Raw genomic sequence first — 16,674 nt, 5'->3', positions numbered from 1 at the left:
AGGAATGGCTTATTTTCACTTTACTAACCCACCAGCTCGATAACAAAAATAACCTGAGAGTTCACCCTCGCGTTTCCATGAAGATTTAATAATCTGAAGTTTGGGGAAGGGACTCGTTTTATTAAGATTTCATTTTGCACAATAAATCACTGCATGTTTTCTGATATGCTACGAAGTATAATAATAAATAATTAAACCTAAACTAGCCGTACTTGTCAAAATAAATGATTTATCATAGTTTGGGATATAGCATCTTTGAATTTTTTATTGTTTGATTCCCAGAATATTATAATTTCCAATCAGTAAAGTTAATGAAGTTCCAGTGTACTCTTCTGCATTTGCAGCAGTTACAATCATGTGAATGTGTATTTTGCACAAATATTTACTGTTAGGACTTTTCTGTACCTTTTCAAGTTTGTGCCTTTCTCATAAGTGTTTATGGCAGTAAGTCACGAATCTTTGGGATGATGAATTTATTCAAATGAATTATGCTTCTGTTTCCATACTTCATCTGGCAACCTGGAATCACCCAGTTGTGCATGAGAAAAACTGAGGTTTCTCTTGAAAAGAATTAATTCCTGTGTTGTGAAAACAGAAATATTTTTTTAGAGTTAAATTTTAAAAAGAGAGAGAGGCTCATTTTAGGGATTTAATATTGAGTCTAAGTTTGTGGGTTTGTGTCATTGATGAATTCTGATCTGTTTATGGGCTTTTTACATTCAGTTCGCATTGTTTTAAAAAAGATCTTTGGGTTTTGTGATTTGGACTTTCTGGGGACAAAAAAGTGCTTTTTCACTTAAAAAAAAAAAGAACTTGGTTAGGGTTGGTTTATCCTGTATTATTGTATTTTAATCTTGAGGAGGAGGAAATAGATTTGAAAACCAGATTCAGATGTAGGTATCCTTAGATTTTGGGAGTAATAACAGAAAGAGAACATGGGATTTTTTTTTTTTTGTGAACTATGTTGTGAAAGCTACAAAAAAAAAGGATTTTTTTTTTTCCCTTCTGTGTGTATGCCATGTTATCCCTTTGGAAAAGCAAAATGTTTCCATTGGTTTTCTTTCCATCTTCACAGTGCTGAGAGTGCTCCCAGATTTCTACTTCTTTCTTACTCTGGGGAAAGAAAGTCAAATATGGAAACTTCTGTTATCATTAAAACACGAACTGTTCTTTCTAAAATCCATAACCATTTACTAATAAATCTAGACCGGATCAGTGTCATTTATTCCACAGAAATGGAGAGTTAGGTTTTAAGATCTGCAGAGGAAGGGTTAGTGAGTTGAAGCGTTTGTTGGAACCAAACTCCCACTAAAACACACAAAGCAGTGTCTGCTGTAGAAGCAGAAAGAAAACCTCACCAGGGCATTTTAGCAGAAACGCAGTCCTCGAGATTATTTTTTTATTTCATTGGGTACGGTACCTTCCTGTCTCTAACAAATCACATTGGAAAATGGTTTGAACAGATATTCCCCCTAAGTGAGATAGCTATAAAATATGTATGCTTTTGAGCAGCAGACAGAGTAAATTCTCCTCTTTCTCTTAGCAACACAAACGCAACACAATATAGGTAGCGCATGTGCTGCGGGAGGGTTTTGCTCTGACCCACCGGTGGTATCAAAACCAGTGACAAGGCAGCCCTCGTTTTTACGTTTCCATGAAGAAGGGTATTCGTCTTGACATGACTCCTTTGTCTGCACCAAGGCCAACACAGATACTGCCCACCAATGCCACCAGAGTATTTGCTTTTTATTTCTGACTCCCTTTGCGATGAACTCAATCCTCTACTATCGTGGTGTGCTGTAGCCCTGCTAAATTCAGCAAACTTTTGCTGTTTTATAGCAGATGAGGTCATTCATTTAATCGTGTGATTTTACTATCTGTAAAATGGGAATAATAACATTTACTTTATAAAGCGCATTGAGATCCTTGCATGGAGAAGTGCTGCATGAAGGCAAAATATGGTTAAGACTATTTTCATACAAACACAGGAGTTTCCTGTAAATGCTTGGCTCTCAGTTGGGAGGGAATACATTTATCTGGCAGCCTTTCAGTGCGCAAAGGAAAGTGCAATAGCCTGAAGACAAGAATGAAGACAACCCAACCTCTTCTGTTTGTTGGAGTTCTTTTCTTTTTTTTCTTTTTTTTTTTTTTTTTAAATTTAATTCTCCATTGCTGGAAAAAATAGGCGCCAGAGCCCTGAAGAGTCTTTCATGTCACAGATTTTCTGATACTCTTGCTATTGTTCTGTGAAAGCTCGGGTCGTTCAAAGGTTTTAAAATAAAATTTTATATCTCAAAAGTTAGAAAATTCAAGCACATTGAACCAGTGTGCTTTAATTGATCTCGTACTCCGAGAGACATAGCTTCTGCAGCAGCTTGCGAGGAGGAATGTCAGCTTCAAGCGCTTAAAACCAAGCACGGTGATTACTGCCGTAACTGGGCTCATTAACTTCAGCAGAATTACTTGTGATAATACAGACTCCTAGCCCATAGGAAGATTTTGCCGCATATAGCACCAAGTTTAGCGCATAATAAGGAAATAACAGTTTGGCTGGTGGAACCGTAAGGAAAAGGTTATACTTTTTTGCTTGTATCTCATTGTGCTATTCACACCACTGGTCTTTGATCAAATTAACATTTTACTGTAAGGAGAAGAGCACTCGCTTCATGCTATTCATTATCTTGTCAGGAAACAATGAGAATAATTTAAACTGGATATATTGTGTAAGGCTTTTTTTTTTTTTTTTTAATTGGAAAGCGCACGGCAGCATTACAATCATGACCTCCTGGCTGCACGGTGAACAGTACAATATTTACATACTGTATTAGGGAGAATGAAAGTATTTTGAAATATTTTGTTACCAGGGAGGTAGCTCTATGCTAGAAAAACAGCAGTATGGAAATTAGGAATTTGTGAATAAGGTATCCAGAAAAAAGCATTTTTAGACAATGCTGGATTTGCACAAGCTCCATCAAGGTCAGTAGCGTGACTGTCACTGGTCATCGTGGTTTTTCTAGGCTGTGCATAGTAAATTTGGAAGAAACGAAGAGTTTTAGCCCTGACTGATGGAAGTCAACTGTACCACGGCATATGTATTTCTTAGCCAAAGTGGGACCGTTGCACACAAAGGGAAGGTTGCGTGAACTTTCCAGTGGCTCCGAGTTGTGCAAGATTGCGAGGTTTTAGCCGTTTTCCATACTGGGCGTCTGTCTCTGGCTGCACTCTCTTTTCTTATTTCAGGAAAAATTGTTCAACCATTTCTAAGAATAAGATTAGGAAAAAAATTCCAGTTTTCCCCACATGTTACGAGTTGTTCTTGCTGTTTTGGTGAGGAGCCTGCTGTGCCCATATTTGAGAGAAGGGTCTTGGCACTTGATGAGGGACGGTTTGCCTTTTTCTCAGGGTTGTATCTTCTGTTGCTTCAAGTAGCAAAGGAAAAAAAAAAAAAAAAGCCCCAAGTTTGGCCAGCCTATAAGCATTAAAAAAAAAACAAAAAAACAAGTTCACACAAACTCAACAGAATCTGGTTTGAATTTGTCGGCTTTGATGTCCATGCCTGTCGCAAGCACGCTGCAGTCTATCGCTGCGTCGGCTGGCTGAACATTAACCAGCCAGGTTTTTTTCTCTTGGTTGTAATGTAAGGTTCAGTGCCACTCTGACGGGGAGCTCCGGGAGGGGAGATGCTCCTCCAGGCTGCCCCGGCCGCCACAGGGAGACGGGACACGTCGGCGTGAGCACGGAGAGCGGGCGGTGGGGAGGGAGGGAGGAGGAGGACTGGGACGGGGCTGCTGCAAGGACATTTGGAGAAGAAGCGACGAGGAAAAGAGGAAGAAGGAAATCATAGGGGTAAGACTAATTCTGGAAGGTTGTGGGTATTTGTTAAGTGGTGTGAGGTAGGAGCTTGCTTTTGCCTGCCTGAAGATAAAGGCACCGTGAAGCTCAGCGAAGACAAAAATGGTGCTTCCAGCAGCTGAAATGTATTAGAAAGGGGACAGAGTGACAAGCAGCGAGGGGTAGGAATCAGAAGGGCAAAAGCAGAGGGTTGAGCAGGGGAGCAGCTCCGCAGCCACTGTGCCGGGTCTCGGGTGAGAAGGGGCCAAACGCAGCCCACGCCGTGCGGTGGGGTTGTGGTCGATGCCACCACGCAGAGCACCCAAATGGCAATGCGCTGGGGGCTCGGGGAGCTCGTACAGCTCAGAACGGGGGCTTGTGCCAGTGCAGTCGTTAACGTTTCCGAAGCACTTAGATCCTTCAGTGGTGGAAACCAGCGCACAGCCCATGAGGAAGCAATTAATCCTATCTGCAGAGGAGGGTGGGATTAGTTTGCAGTAAATAAGCTGCAGAGGTCACACACAGAACAAGGAGGACAAAGCAAAATATTCATTCACCGAGCAATATGCATCCCGAGAGGCGAGTGGAGCGGGGGGTCTCGCTGGGGAAAAGCAATGGCATGTTACGGCACGGTTCCAGCTGCCTCCCAAAGCCCTGCGCACAGGGGTGGCCCAACGTACCTGTGCCCTCGGGGTTGGCTTTTCAAAACTTTTAAGTGCTCAATTTTGAAACTACCGTTCTTTTAACAGGCTTTTGTGTGTAATTTATAATTTATATTGCAGTAGCACCCAAAAGTGCTTTCTGGACGCTGAGCTCATCTATAATTCTGACTCTAAAAAGCTTCCATTCTGGAAAAGAAAAAGAGAAAAATTGACCAGTATTTCCCAAACAGAATTGCCCAAAGTTTCTGCTGATGCATTTTTAACAAAGCGTAGTATGAAATCTTGTCTAATATTATTCACAGGATTACAACAGGTGTTCTGAATTGGCTGGGGAGGCTATGGAGAAAGGGCAGCTGACAGCTTACTGTACATGCAGATGTAACATCTATTAGAAATATCCTCTGTGGTTTGCTTGCATGCAAGCTGAATAGATTCTCAAAACAATGCTGCTGTGAATGGAAGCCATCAGCAGAATTGCTTAAGGCTGCAAAACCCATTACTTATACAGCAGTAGATGCAAGAGCGAGTGCCACAGTGTAGTTACTTGTCCTGCTTTGCTGGAGTTGTTTAGCAATTATTAGATCAATATATTTACATCTACATCTAATAAAGTGCAAGAAAATAGTATATCTCAATCCATATTGTTAGCTCCATTTTTTAATCCTAATATTAGCCAGCTGCACAAGCAACGTAAATTTTCTCTTTTTGTGCCTTTTTAATGCTGCTGCCATTTTTTCACGCATGCGATGGGTTGTGTCCCATGCTCTGATTATTAAAGCCACGTTACTGTGCTTTTACAATTACATTTTAATTGCCGCTGTAGAACCTATGCAAAATCATTTAATATAATGTTGTGAGCAAATAGTGCGGATGATGCATTTAGTATTTGATTGCTGTTAGTTTACTGATTGATTAAACGTGCAGGCAGAGCCTCTGCTTTGACTAGTGCGTCAAAGACCGGCACACACACGGGGATATAGGTTTTGTAGTCACTAGTTTAGGTGACTTAGGTTTTGAAAAGGATTAGAAAAAGTGGAAAGTCTGGCACACAGAAATAGGATGGTTTTGGTGGCTTAAAAATGAATTTATTATTCAATAAAGGAAGGGACCCAACAGTGTAATGGGTAAAAGTTGGTCAAGAAAAGTTTTGACCTTGATTGGTGGCAGTTCATGGATTTGGAAGAATTGGGGATATGTCTTGGAAGCGGAGATAGAAAATGATTTTAGTTATTTTCTGCTGAAAGTGCAGTGTGATTTGCATGGAGCAGCCCAGGTGAAAAACTGATTACTCAAGCAGGTAAGCAGTGTGGTTTTATAACAATAAAATACATTTTAAAAAATATATAAAGTCTGGCCAGGAGGAGTATATACTGTAAAAACAACCAGGTTTTGTTCCACTTTTCTTAACAGAAGCTTATGCACAGTTATGGAAAGGACTTTGCTGCTATTTATTGCCTGAAGTTACTGATCCATCTGTCTCTACCCAAAGTCTTGTACAGACAATCTTGCCTCATAGTTCTGCCTTTCTCGTTTCTATTGTTATTGAATATTTGTATGGGAATTTTGTCTGGTAGCCAAGTCACAGGCTTATCAGATATTGCGTAAATCCTCAGCAGTTGGTAACTGATCTGTGCAAAATTGTCAGTTTAGGGTTAAATATTGTTGAAGAAATAGACGTGCTGAAAGAACAGAATCTAACAGTTCATGTTTTGGGAAATAATTACTGAAGAAAGACAGCCCACAACATTGTATGTGTGTTAGAGAGAATGGTCAGAATATCTTTTAATTCAGCATTTACCCATGAGAATTATTCCCATGAGGAACCTTGCAATAAAATCTGCTTGGTCTATGAGAATAGAAAGAAATTGAATAAAAAGACTCCATTTCCACTTGTATTTATTCAGTCTGGGAAATTCAGTGGGCCGCAGCATTAGTATCAGCAGGGGATTCCTTGCTCCTAGCGTTAAATTACTGTCATAATCGCTCAATTATTTCTTCCTTGTACTGTTTAAAATAAAAATCCATCACATTCTATGTTTTTTTCTAACATTTATTAGGTTGAGTGTTTAGGAAAATCAATTATATTCAGTCAGGCATGAATTGATGAATGTTCTTGTAATAATTGTCAGTTGTTAAACTGAATGTACTTTCTCTTTTCACCCCTTTTCATTTCCTTCAGAGGGCAGAGGTGGCTCAGAGAGAGGCAGAGACCTTAAGGGAGCAGCTCTCATCAGCTAACAAATCTCTCCAACTTGCTACGCAGATCCAGAAGGCACCTGATGTGGTGAGAGAAAATATTTACTGACTCTTACAGGTTTCTGACATTCCTGCAGTACAGCTCTTTCAATTTATGCTCGCAGCTATAAAAATATCTGTTTGGAGTAATATTTTAACTGAAATGGATTGCGTTCCTTTGGGACTGCGGTTTGGTTAAACTTCTAAGGGGGTTGGTGGCTGCAGAAGACCACGGGAAGGACGGAGGTCATTCCGCTCCGTGGTGACCGGTACAGTGATCCATAGATCTCCATGGATGGGGGTCCAGGAGGATAGCAGCAACTCTCAGAAATGATTTCATGTTGGTAGGAGCATCAGCAGAGGGAAAATAAAGGCAGCAGTGTGGTGTAACAAAGAGTGCCTTGGTGGGCCATCAGAACGTGCCTGCCTGGAGGCACAGGGGAGGCGTGGAGCTTCGAGGAGACCGGCTTTGCTCAGAGTTGGTTGCATTAGTGGGGACCTGCTGCCTGCCCATTTCTGGGTCGTTATTCTTAGTGTATGGGCTGTCAGAGGAACTAGAAATAAATTCAGTATCATTCCAGTTTTCTCTGGCTGTATCTAAACTGAGAATTACACCTATAAATCCAGAAGCTGAGAAAATTGAGAAGATATCCTGTACTCCTGAATGTTTGGCTGGTTGTTGCCTGCTCTCTGTGTGTTTCTAAATGAAGCAAACACCACTGTTGGGGGAGGTTGGTAGCGCTGGCTCTGCTGATCGGACCTTTCGGGCACAGTGCGGTGTTAAGGACTCCAGCTGGTCCTGGGTTAACAGGTATCACAGATGAGCAGACAGATTATTTTGATTTTTGTTTGCCAAAGGAGAAATAGGAGTATTTAAATGTAAATATGCAATTAAGTGAAATTTAGTCTACTTCTAAGCAGCAGATTTAACACACAAAAAGAAATCATGCTCCTTACATTGCTTTTTTCTTGCGAGCCATATACGTGCTTGTCACCAATATCAGAGAAACACGTGGTTGCCTTTAAAATACATTTGCAGAGAATGAGTAACAGACAGGTCCTCCAGATCTGTTTGGTCACCTTTTAACAGGACCCAGTATTTTCTCAGAGGAGTCAAAACAAAAAAATTAAAAGCCTGAATATCACTTGTAACTCTGAATTACCTGCCTCTTCCTATCTCATGTCCTAGTCTTATCATTATTTTAACATTAGGTCTTTCTTGTATTTAATAGTACTTCTGCACTTCATTTATATTTAATATGACAACTACTGCAGGATGAAAATGATCATTATCTATCTTATTTCAGACTCTACGTTCTAGTCTCAATAGGCACAAGCAGCAGATGATTATACAACTTGTGATGTTTCATGCAAGCAAATTAGAGGGTTTTTCAAGTTAAAAGTATAATTCAGTGTAATAGGAGAGCGTTGTTAACTGCGGTTCGTGCATGTAGCTTTCTGTGAGATGCAATGGGATGTAGTCCCTGAGAATCAAGCTAAGTGTTCAGAAGATACGGAAAAGGTATTTTGTTGTGCCTGTATTTTCCAGAAAAGAGGGCATGGAGTATTTTTCAATCTGCTGCAGTGTCATCTTGAGCTGTAAGGAAAGTGCTTGGTTGACAGCGTTGGTGGGTTGAATTTTCAGCTCTTGTGCTGTAGGATCTTCGGTATAATGCTTAAGATCATTGTCTCTCTCTTGGTAAATGGATTCTTTCCCACTTCACTGGTGTTTTCTGAGGAACAGCCATTAACCTTTGTAAGACATGTTTTAGGCTTTTTAATGGAACGTACATTCGTCATTGGGCTGCCTCGTGCTCTCGAGCTCTGCACAAGGGTTTCCTTATGTTCTTCATGGAAGAGAGGTTCAGAGCTCTCCATGCATTGTAGCTATTGATCTCTTGGCACAAAAGGAGACAAAAGAGATGGTACAATTAGTCTCTATTATCTTTTCTGAATAGATAAGTTTTCTTCTTAATTTCTCTGTCCTCCCTTATTTCTTGTCCTACTGGAAAGTCGGTCTAGTGAGGAAGTTTCAGGCTTGAGGACAGATTTTGCAGCTGTGGGAAACTGGAAGAAGAAAGAACCTGGTTGAGGAAAGGGAATTTCTGAAAGTGGAAACCAAAGGGAGAATGGCCTTGTCTTAACAGCTGTCACATCTATCTTCATCCCCGTGGAGGAGAGGCTTTAGTTGCTAGCAAGAATGTTAACAGCAAACAATTTTCATGCAAGGAGCAAGTTCATTGGAAACAGCACTTTGGGGCAATTTTTGACAATTTTGCCTGGAACGTGTGGCATGCCTATGAAGAGCCAAAGGCACGTGACTCTGCCATTCCTGATTAAGAAATTCTGCTCCATTACTTCAGAATATTTTATCTGATTAGTATTTTGTAAGCACAGATTTTCATAGTTGTCAAAGCATTTGGGCTATTAATAATAAATAGATCTAAATAGAATCCCTTGGCTTTCACGGCTGCATCTTTCCAGTGCATTTATGAGATAGGGAAATTTATTCTATTATCCCTGTTTTGCCAAAGAGCTGTCCTGGGGAGTAGAATGGTTCATCTTCCAGATTCACGCAGTCAATCACAGGAGTCCCACGTTCAGAGATGGTTTCTGTCTCTCATGCTGCCTGATGCCATGCTTGGTCCTCACCTAACTGCCCTGAATTCAAGCTTGTTGCCTTTTTTTATTAATGTGGTCTAACACTTTTTTTCCCCACTAGGAGCAGGCCATCGAGGTGCTAACACGGTCCAGCTTGGAAGTAGAACTGGCTGCGAAGGAGCGGGAAATCGCCCAGCTCGTAGAAGATGTCCAGAGACTCCAGGGCAGCCTCACCAAGCTGCGGGAGAACTCCAGCAGCCAAATCTCACAGCTGGAGCAGCAGCTCACCGCCAAGAACAGCACACTTAAAGTAAGGCTCGGTTCTGTGCTCAGCAGCTTTTGAAGGATATAACTGACGTACCAATATTGGGGTTTACTGGTGTGAGTTTTCTGTTGTTCTGAGAGGCACCCTAAAAGCCATTGACTTCTTCAGGGTGCTGCTGAATCCCAGTTTCTGTGACGTTTTAGTCTCAGTGATCGCAATTATGTTGAAATTTAATTTACCTAGTTCTCATTGTTTTGAAAACAGAAAATCCTTCGTAGATTTTAAAACTTAGTTCCCATCCCAGTGATTGGTATCGTGGGCTTGCCAGGAACGTTTCTTGTGCTATGGGCTGTCTGTGAATTTACCCACTACCCCCTCCAGTTCTCTCCACTGCAAAAGGGAAGTGTATCATTCAGAGCATAAAAACAAGTAAAATCAAGACACAGGGAGAAGGCTTTTTAGCCTTAATAACCATTTAATTATTTTTTTAACTGTATGTTTGCTGCACAGTAATTCCCATTTATAATTAGCGGTCCAGTCCTATCCTCATTTACATACCAGTGGCACTGCACTAAAACCAGAAGAAACATCGAACAATTTTGTGAGTGACCCTTTTTACCTTTTTCTTCGGCAGCTTTACTGTCTTTCTGCCCAAGCCCACACAGTTTTCATCTATCAGTAAGCATGAGAAATGTTTCCTGACATGTGTTATGAATCAGTTTCCTGTAACTCCTTCATTGTTCTACCGTCTATGAGCTTCAAAGTGTAAACAAGATAAATTTATCTATTCCATTAAAGACTTCAGAGTTTTGCAGGTTTTATAGTCTGAGAGTTTTTTGAAAGGAGGAGGCTGATAGTACCCACTTAGCTCTGACTGTGGCGTGGGTAGCTTGCCTCGATCAGAATGATTTAGTGTTCAATTGAAACTCTTACAAATTGTTCTAATTCTGGCATTTTTTAGCAGTTACTGGTTTTGCTCTGGTGTAGCGTAATTTATATGGACAAATACCTGTTAGGTATGAAAGCTGAAGTGTTGCATTCAGTGTGCTTTCTGCATGTTTTAAGGCAGCCTTGCAGAATTTTTATGAGAATTCAGTAGAGCAAATAGGTTCCTGTATTAACAGTATTGGTCTCTGCCCATCTGTCACCATGTGGGCACCACTCTTAATGAGGGAAGAAGGTTTTGAGGGGCACATTTTGCTCACTACGCCCATATTACCTTTTTTTTTTTTTTTTTGATAAAGCCTGATAGAAAATATCTCAAGTCCTTGCACTTGACAGATTTTCTTGGAATAAAGCATGTTCCTGGTGAGGTCAGTATTAGTTTAGCCGTTAACTTCAAAGGGAACAGGATCACAGAAATGACAGAGCAAGTGTTTGATTTTCATTTCAGTAATCTCCTTCCATTTTCTCATAGACTTGCCCAGCTAATGCTCTGTATTTGGGTTCCTGTTGATAGTGTCTGATGCAGTGACTCCACTGATAAAGTTTTACTTATTTCAACCCTCTTTAGCCTTGTTTCTTAGACTATAAAAATAATTCAAAATACATACTTTTGCCCCAAAGTGCTAGGAAAACCTGCGTCTGAGATCTGTTGTACAAAGACTGAAATCTCAGAGGTGCTGTGTTGATCTCATGTTTGATTATAGAAGAATTGCTTCTGAAATACCAGAGGTTGTAATGGTTGCCTCCACAAAACGGGAATCATGGTTTCACAAATTAAAGCAATGTTCTCAGACCATTTCTTGGGGGAATTCTTTAATACTCTATGACTTAATGAAACAATACAGAAATACTTTCAAAATTATTGCTGCTTTATCTTCATCTGATCTAATAATCAAAACATGTCCTCTAGTAACAAGACTTTTCTAAGTATGATTATATTAACCCTTTAGTTGCCAGGAGTTAGAGCTTCCTTGCTACCCAGTGAAAATACCACGGTGCTAGTTGCCAAAGAGATATATCAAATAACCTAGGTTAACTAAATATGGGGGTTTTGTTTATCACTCTAAACTAAACTGTGATTTTAGTCTAATGGTTTTTTAAAAGTGTTTTAAGACCCTGAAGACAGCCCATGCTGTTTTACCTAAGACACTTTAGTCAAGGATACAGTAATGATTTTTTTTTTTTTAATAACATAAGAGGGGACACAATCTCTGTGTTCTCTAAACATGGGTTCATTCATAGAGCAAATGCAAGATGATTCCTTAATGTGGAAATATGTTGACATTCCTTGACATGGAAATATGGAAACAAATATGTTTGCAAATGTATTTGCAAATCTCGTGTGCAGAAATGCCACCAGTCAATTCCTTCCTCTGGCTCCCTGCACACTTGTGTGTTGGAGGACGTGAAAATATATTTTGTCTGCATTAACCAGGTTGATATTTAGTGCAAGATATTAGTTCCTCCAGATTGTCTCACAGCTTGAACCTTTGTTATACCATGTTCTGCGCATTTTACAGGGTTCTCTGAGACAATTACCATAGTAATGCATCTTAAAACAGTCATTGACTGGGAAGATGCCAAGTGCCTAAATGGTCTGCTTATATACAGGCATTGCGTTCTCAGTTGTTAGTTTGTATTGTTTAGTAAAGTATACATTTAGGTGCAGATTTTCCATGGCAACAATCTCTGTATTAGGTAGTTGGGAATGATGCATGTATGTGGTATTTGTATAATTCAAAGTAAAATATTGCTGGTTGCCACACTGCTATAACAGCATGCAAGTACCTGAGAGTCCCAAACAGCTTCATTCTGTCAACGTCTTTTTTTATTATATATTTTTTTCCTAACTGTGTTTTGTACCTAAAATTTCCAGAAATACTTTCAGGGTATAGCATATTCCTATACAGAATTAGATTTAATATAGATTGCATTTAAATGGGAATTGTTAGCTTTTCAGTATTTTATTTCTGTATCTGCAAAAGGCTTTTTTCTTAGCATATCCTTGCATAAGTAACTAACACACTAATCCAGAATATTGTTAGTTTTAAATGTATTCCGATAGGTTTTATACTTAGGACTAGTGTAAATAGCTGGTTATCCCTGTGGATGTCGTGTGGTTCGGCAGGGTCCTCCCATTGCCTACATGGAGGTTTAAAGCTGTCATGATGCTGAGACACCTCACCAGTACCGAGGGCTCTCTGGCTCACTGGTTTCATTTAAAAATCCCTCTCCCATCTTCCTGAGCCTCATCTGGTGCATTAAAAAGTCTGGCTGGATTTCTTGTTAAAGTAGCTCTGTTTTGCTCAGCGGCGAGCTGTAGCTTGAAAACCTGCTTGAACTTGTGGTGTGTTGTAGCTGCCTCTCGTTAAAACTTTGAGAACCAGAGTGACACCTTGGCCCCAGGATTCCATAGTACATTTGCATAATGAGATCTCAACACGCATTGGAGGTTATCAAAACCTCCAACATCTTTAATATTTGTAGGATCTTCCTACTCACATCAACCAGGATTTTCCTGGTTATACCAGTTTAGGAATTTTTAGTCTGAAATAGATTTTTTTTTTTTTTAAATTCTTAACACAATCCAAATAACTGCACAAGTTACTGATGGCTGAGGATACCAGGACACAGTGTACCCGTGCTAAGCAAAGAAATTATCCGTGGGAAATTAAGGTGGTTTCTGCAAGCAGCGTAACAGCATCAATTATGTACCGCTGTGTTTAGGCCTCCTGAAGCATTTATCCTGTAGTGATGAGCACTGTTGTTGGGAGCAGAGGCTCTGGGGCAAGGTCCAGGCGTGTGGCATTGCGTTATGGATTGTGTTAGGAGGTTTGTTCCAGCATTTGTGGCGTCTTCACACCGAAGAGAAGCCATTGAGACTGCCCCAGGTCAGCCGGCCGTGGGCAGAAAGACCTGCTGAGTTGGGGTCAATCTCCAGTGTGTCATCATATCAGTTACTGCAATAAGTAATGCTCGTAGAACGACTTGGTACAGCTGGTTTGTTGGGGCAGGAGGCGTTGGAGAAGCCTTACAAGCCTAAGGCGTTCCAGTCAGCAACAGCTCCTTCAGTCTTTATTTTATGTAGATAAGGTTATCAAGATCTGTCGCATTAAGAATGCAGTATGTGCCAAAGCATCCTGCTTGTTTGCTCAATTTATCAGTTTTGTAAAAATTTCAGCTGCCCCATTTCTTCCCCAATCTCTTCACTGAACACGTGACAGCAACATTGCAAACAGCCAAACCAGGACCTACTGGATTCTGCAAGGCTTGGCACTCTGTAAACAAAGGAAGAGGGAGGTATAATTGTGTTTACGTTGAATTGGTTATAGTTTGTTTTCTAATACATGTAAATGAGGTACGAGTCATTAACCCTCACTTGTATGCTGCTGTATATATGGAATAATTTAAGGATGATTTTGAAAGCATGCAGAGAAAAATCTAAATAATTAAATCCATGTTCTTTCTTTTAAAGCAACTGGAAGAAAAACTGAAAGGACAGGCTGATTATGAAGAGGTTAAGAAAGAATTAAAGTAAGTGTTAAATGCTTACATAATTTTTTTACAAACTCTAGTTTAACAATGCTTGTTAAATGAAGCCACAAATCTGTGTTCTTGAAACAATAAAGAATTCAGTCAAAACCACAAAGACGGGGAAATCGGGAATATTGGCAGAAATTGCATCCAGAACCAGTGCAACTGCTCTATCTGAGAGTACTCCTTCGTGTTGCAGCAGAGTATCACAATACCAACTAAAACAAGTGTCCAGGAAGAAAAGGCGCTAAAACTCTCATCCACCAGGGGTAAAAATTTGAAGGTGGACCACTTTTTAAAAATCCCCAGGCAACAACTGAATGCAGTGCAGACCAAGAATTTAATGCAAGGCCTTTGGCCGTAATAGCTTTTCTGTGCTTCTGCCAGCCACTGTTCTGCATCCATTTGCTTCTTTCACTGTATATTTTTGCTAATATATTGTGGTTTTAAACTAAAGCCACAAATAGCCTCTTCCTATTTCAAGGGTTTTTTTAAGAGACTTAAAAGAGCCTCATTTTAAACTATAACAAGATAAGCTGTCAGGTTCAGAAGAGAAGTTTTTTGACTAGAAATATGTTTAGTGTCAAGGTTTCAATAACTGCAAGAAACTCCATCTCTTCTTTCATCATTCTGGCGTCTTGGTGTGTGTTTTAAGAAGACTGAAAAAATGTTACCTTGTTTAATGAGGTATTTCACATGAGGCTGGGAGTCATGTGCTTTTGTGTACACATCCCTGGAGAATACGGAAAGCAGGTTTGGCTTTGCAAGGCCAACAACTGCCCAGCCCCTGGTGCTGTTTTATTCAAGCCACGCTGGCTGTGGTTCTGGTGCGCTGCCAGCTGATGTAGGTGTATAGTTTCAGTCAAGTGAAAAGAGTTGTCCGTTTCCGTGGTCGTTATAGCTGAATATTAACTGGTCTCAAAAAAGCTTCATCGTTTTAGTGATATGGGTAAATATGGCCATGTTCTCTCCTGACTTCAGGAAACGCAGCTTCAGATTTCAGCCGGTTTGTGCCCTCGTGTGTGGAGTAGTGAATGGGAATTAACCCGCAACTTCCCAGTTTGCTCCGTGAGTTACTAAACTGTGAATGTACCAGAATAGCAAACGAGTTTTAAATCCTACCTGGTTTAGTGCCTTGTCTTTAGATACAAAACTCACTGAGATCCCTGTATTCCTAGTGGTAATGCTTTTTTTTTCCTTTTCACAACACTGACACACCTGAGGGCAGGGGTGAGAAGGCAGGTAAGGGATCCATGAGAAGCCACGACGCAGGAGTGTTCATATGGCGCTGCTGCCTGCTCCTGTTGTTTCAAGATGAGCCTGCAGTGAAATAGGTGGAAAAATCTGGAAGTGGCCCTTGTTGGGTGCCAGGAAATTAACTCTCTGTTCTCCTGGCTGTTACAGCTTTTATATGCCCCTAATTTGTAGGTAACATTTTATATCTGGGCAGGGTGGCTTTAGAGGGACAGCCAGCTAGCTTGTAGGTGGCCTGGGGTCCATACACGGTCCTTCTGGGCGGTGCAGGGGGTTAAGACCCTCTGTGAGAGCACTGCAAATGTTTGCAATGCTGTATCGTCACAGCAGCTCATTCGTGCCACCCTCTCTGCTCCCATCTGGTCCAAAAGATGTGCCAAAATCTCAGCGCACATCACCTGAGAGTGCAGTCTGATCTGAAGTACCAGCAGTCTGTAAATCTGGTTATCCCTTGGCCTGAATTCTGCTATGCCTGCCTCTGTGCCCCGAAACACTGACAAAAATGAGCTGCTCTAACACACGTACGCAACAAGAAGAAAGATATTTTGTCAGTAAGAAAGAAAGAGAACAAACTTCTCGGTTGTTTTGGGCACTGGTGTGTTTTCTTTAATCCTCCCAAGGATGTTAGAGGCATTCTAGGCTGAGGGCTCTCAGTATCTCCACGTCAGGATCTGGGATGGGAGAATTCCTTGCTTTCTGCATTGCCTTGTGTGCCAAATGGCTTTTAAACCTATTTTTGAGATCTGGGAGCTCTGTGTGTCCTTACAGTTCCCTCTCGAGTAATACGACAGTGCTAACCCTCCAGTCGGGATCATACGAACAGAAAGTCGAACTGTCCCAATGCACACTGTGCTTTGGAGTAAGATCTTTCAAGTCGCCTTAGATGTGCAGATTCAAGTCACACGATCATTCCTTTGAAAAGCAGGTAACTGATCTTGAGCAGCTGATTGAGTCGAGATCTCATGGGCAAAGATATTCCGGGAATCCAAAGGGAAAACATTTTGCTTCCTCATATTCCAGAGGAAAATGTCTCTTTTGTGACACATTTGGAGAGTTTTGACATGTTTAGCTTTCACTTTTTTTTTTTTTTTTTTAATGAACCTGCTGTAGTGAATATTCCTCCAAGGGCAATTCAAGATACCATCAACTGGTTTTTTTGTATATTTGGGGTTCTAAGTGTATAGGAAATTACCTGTGAAATTGCCAGAAGGCCAATTCAGGTAGCAAAAAAAAAATCCACTTTAAGAAGGCAGAGGTCAGTAAGTTTCCAGCTGAGGTTTGAATACACATGCCCGCTCCAAGCTCGCTGGAAAATGCAGCTGCCGCAAGGTTCAGGATCCTTTCTGA

General features: G+C 40.7%; 1 protein-coding gene across 1 annotated transcript in view; it reads left to right on the top strand.

The window, feature by feature from the left end:
• The window catches only part of CUX1 (cut-like homeobox 1), a 105,303-nt gene that overhangs the window by 42,552 nt on the left and 46,077 nt on the right, over positions 1-16,674 (top strand). Inside the window, exons 6-8 of the mRNA XM_010084137.1 lie at positions 6,673-6,777; positions 9,451-9,639; positions 14,015-14,073. Coding sequence (XP_010082439.1) covers positions 6,673-6,777; positions 9,451-9,639; positions 14,015-14,073 — 353 coding nt within the window. The remainder of the gene's footprint in view (positions 1-6,672; positions 6,778-9,450; positions 9,640-14,014; positions 14,074-16,674) is intronic.

This window comes from Pterocles gutturalis, unplaced genomic scaffold (genome assembly GCF_000699245.1).
Source record: "Pterocles gutturalis isolate BGI_N339 unplaced genomic scaffold, ASM69924v1 scaffold27335, whole genome shotgun sequence".
Taxonomy (NCBI): Eukaryota; Metazoa; Chordata; class Aves; order Pterocliformes; family Pteroclidae; genus Pterocles; species Pterocles gutturalis.
This window is presented reverse-complemented; position numbering and strand designations above follow the sequence as displayed.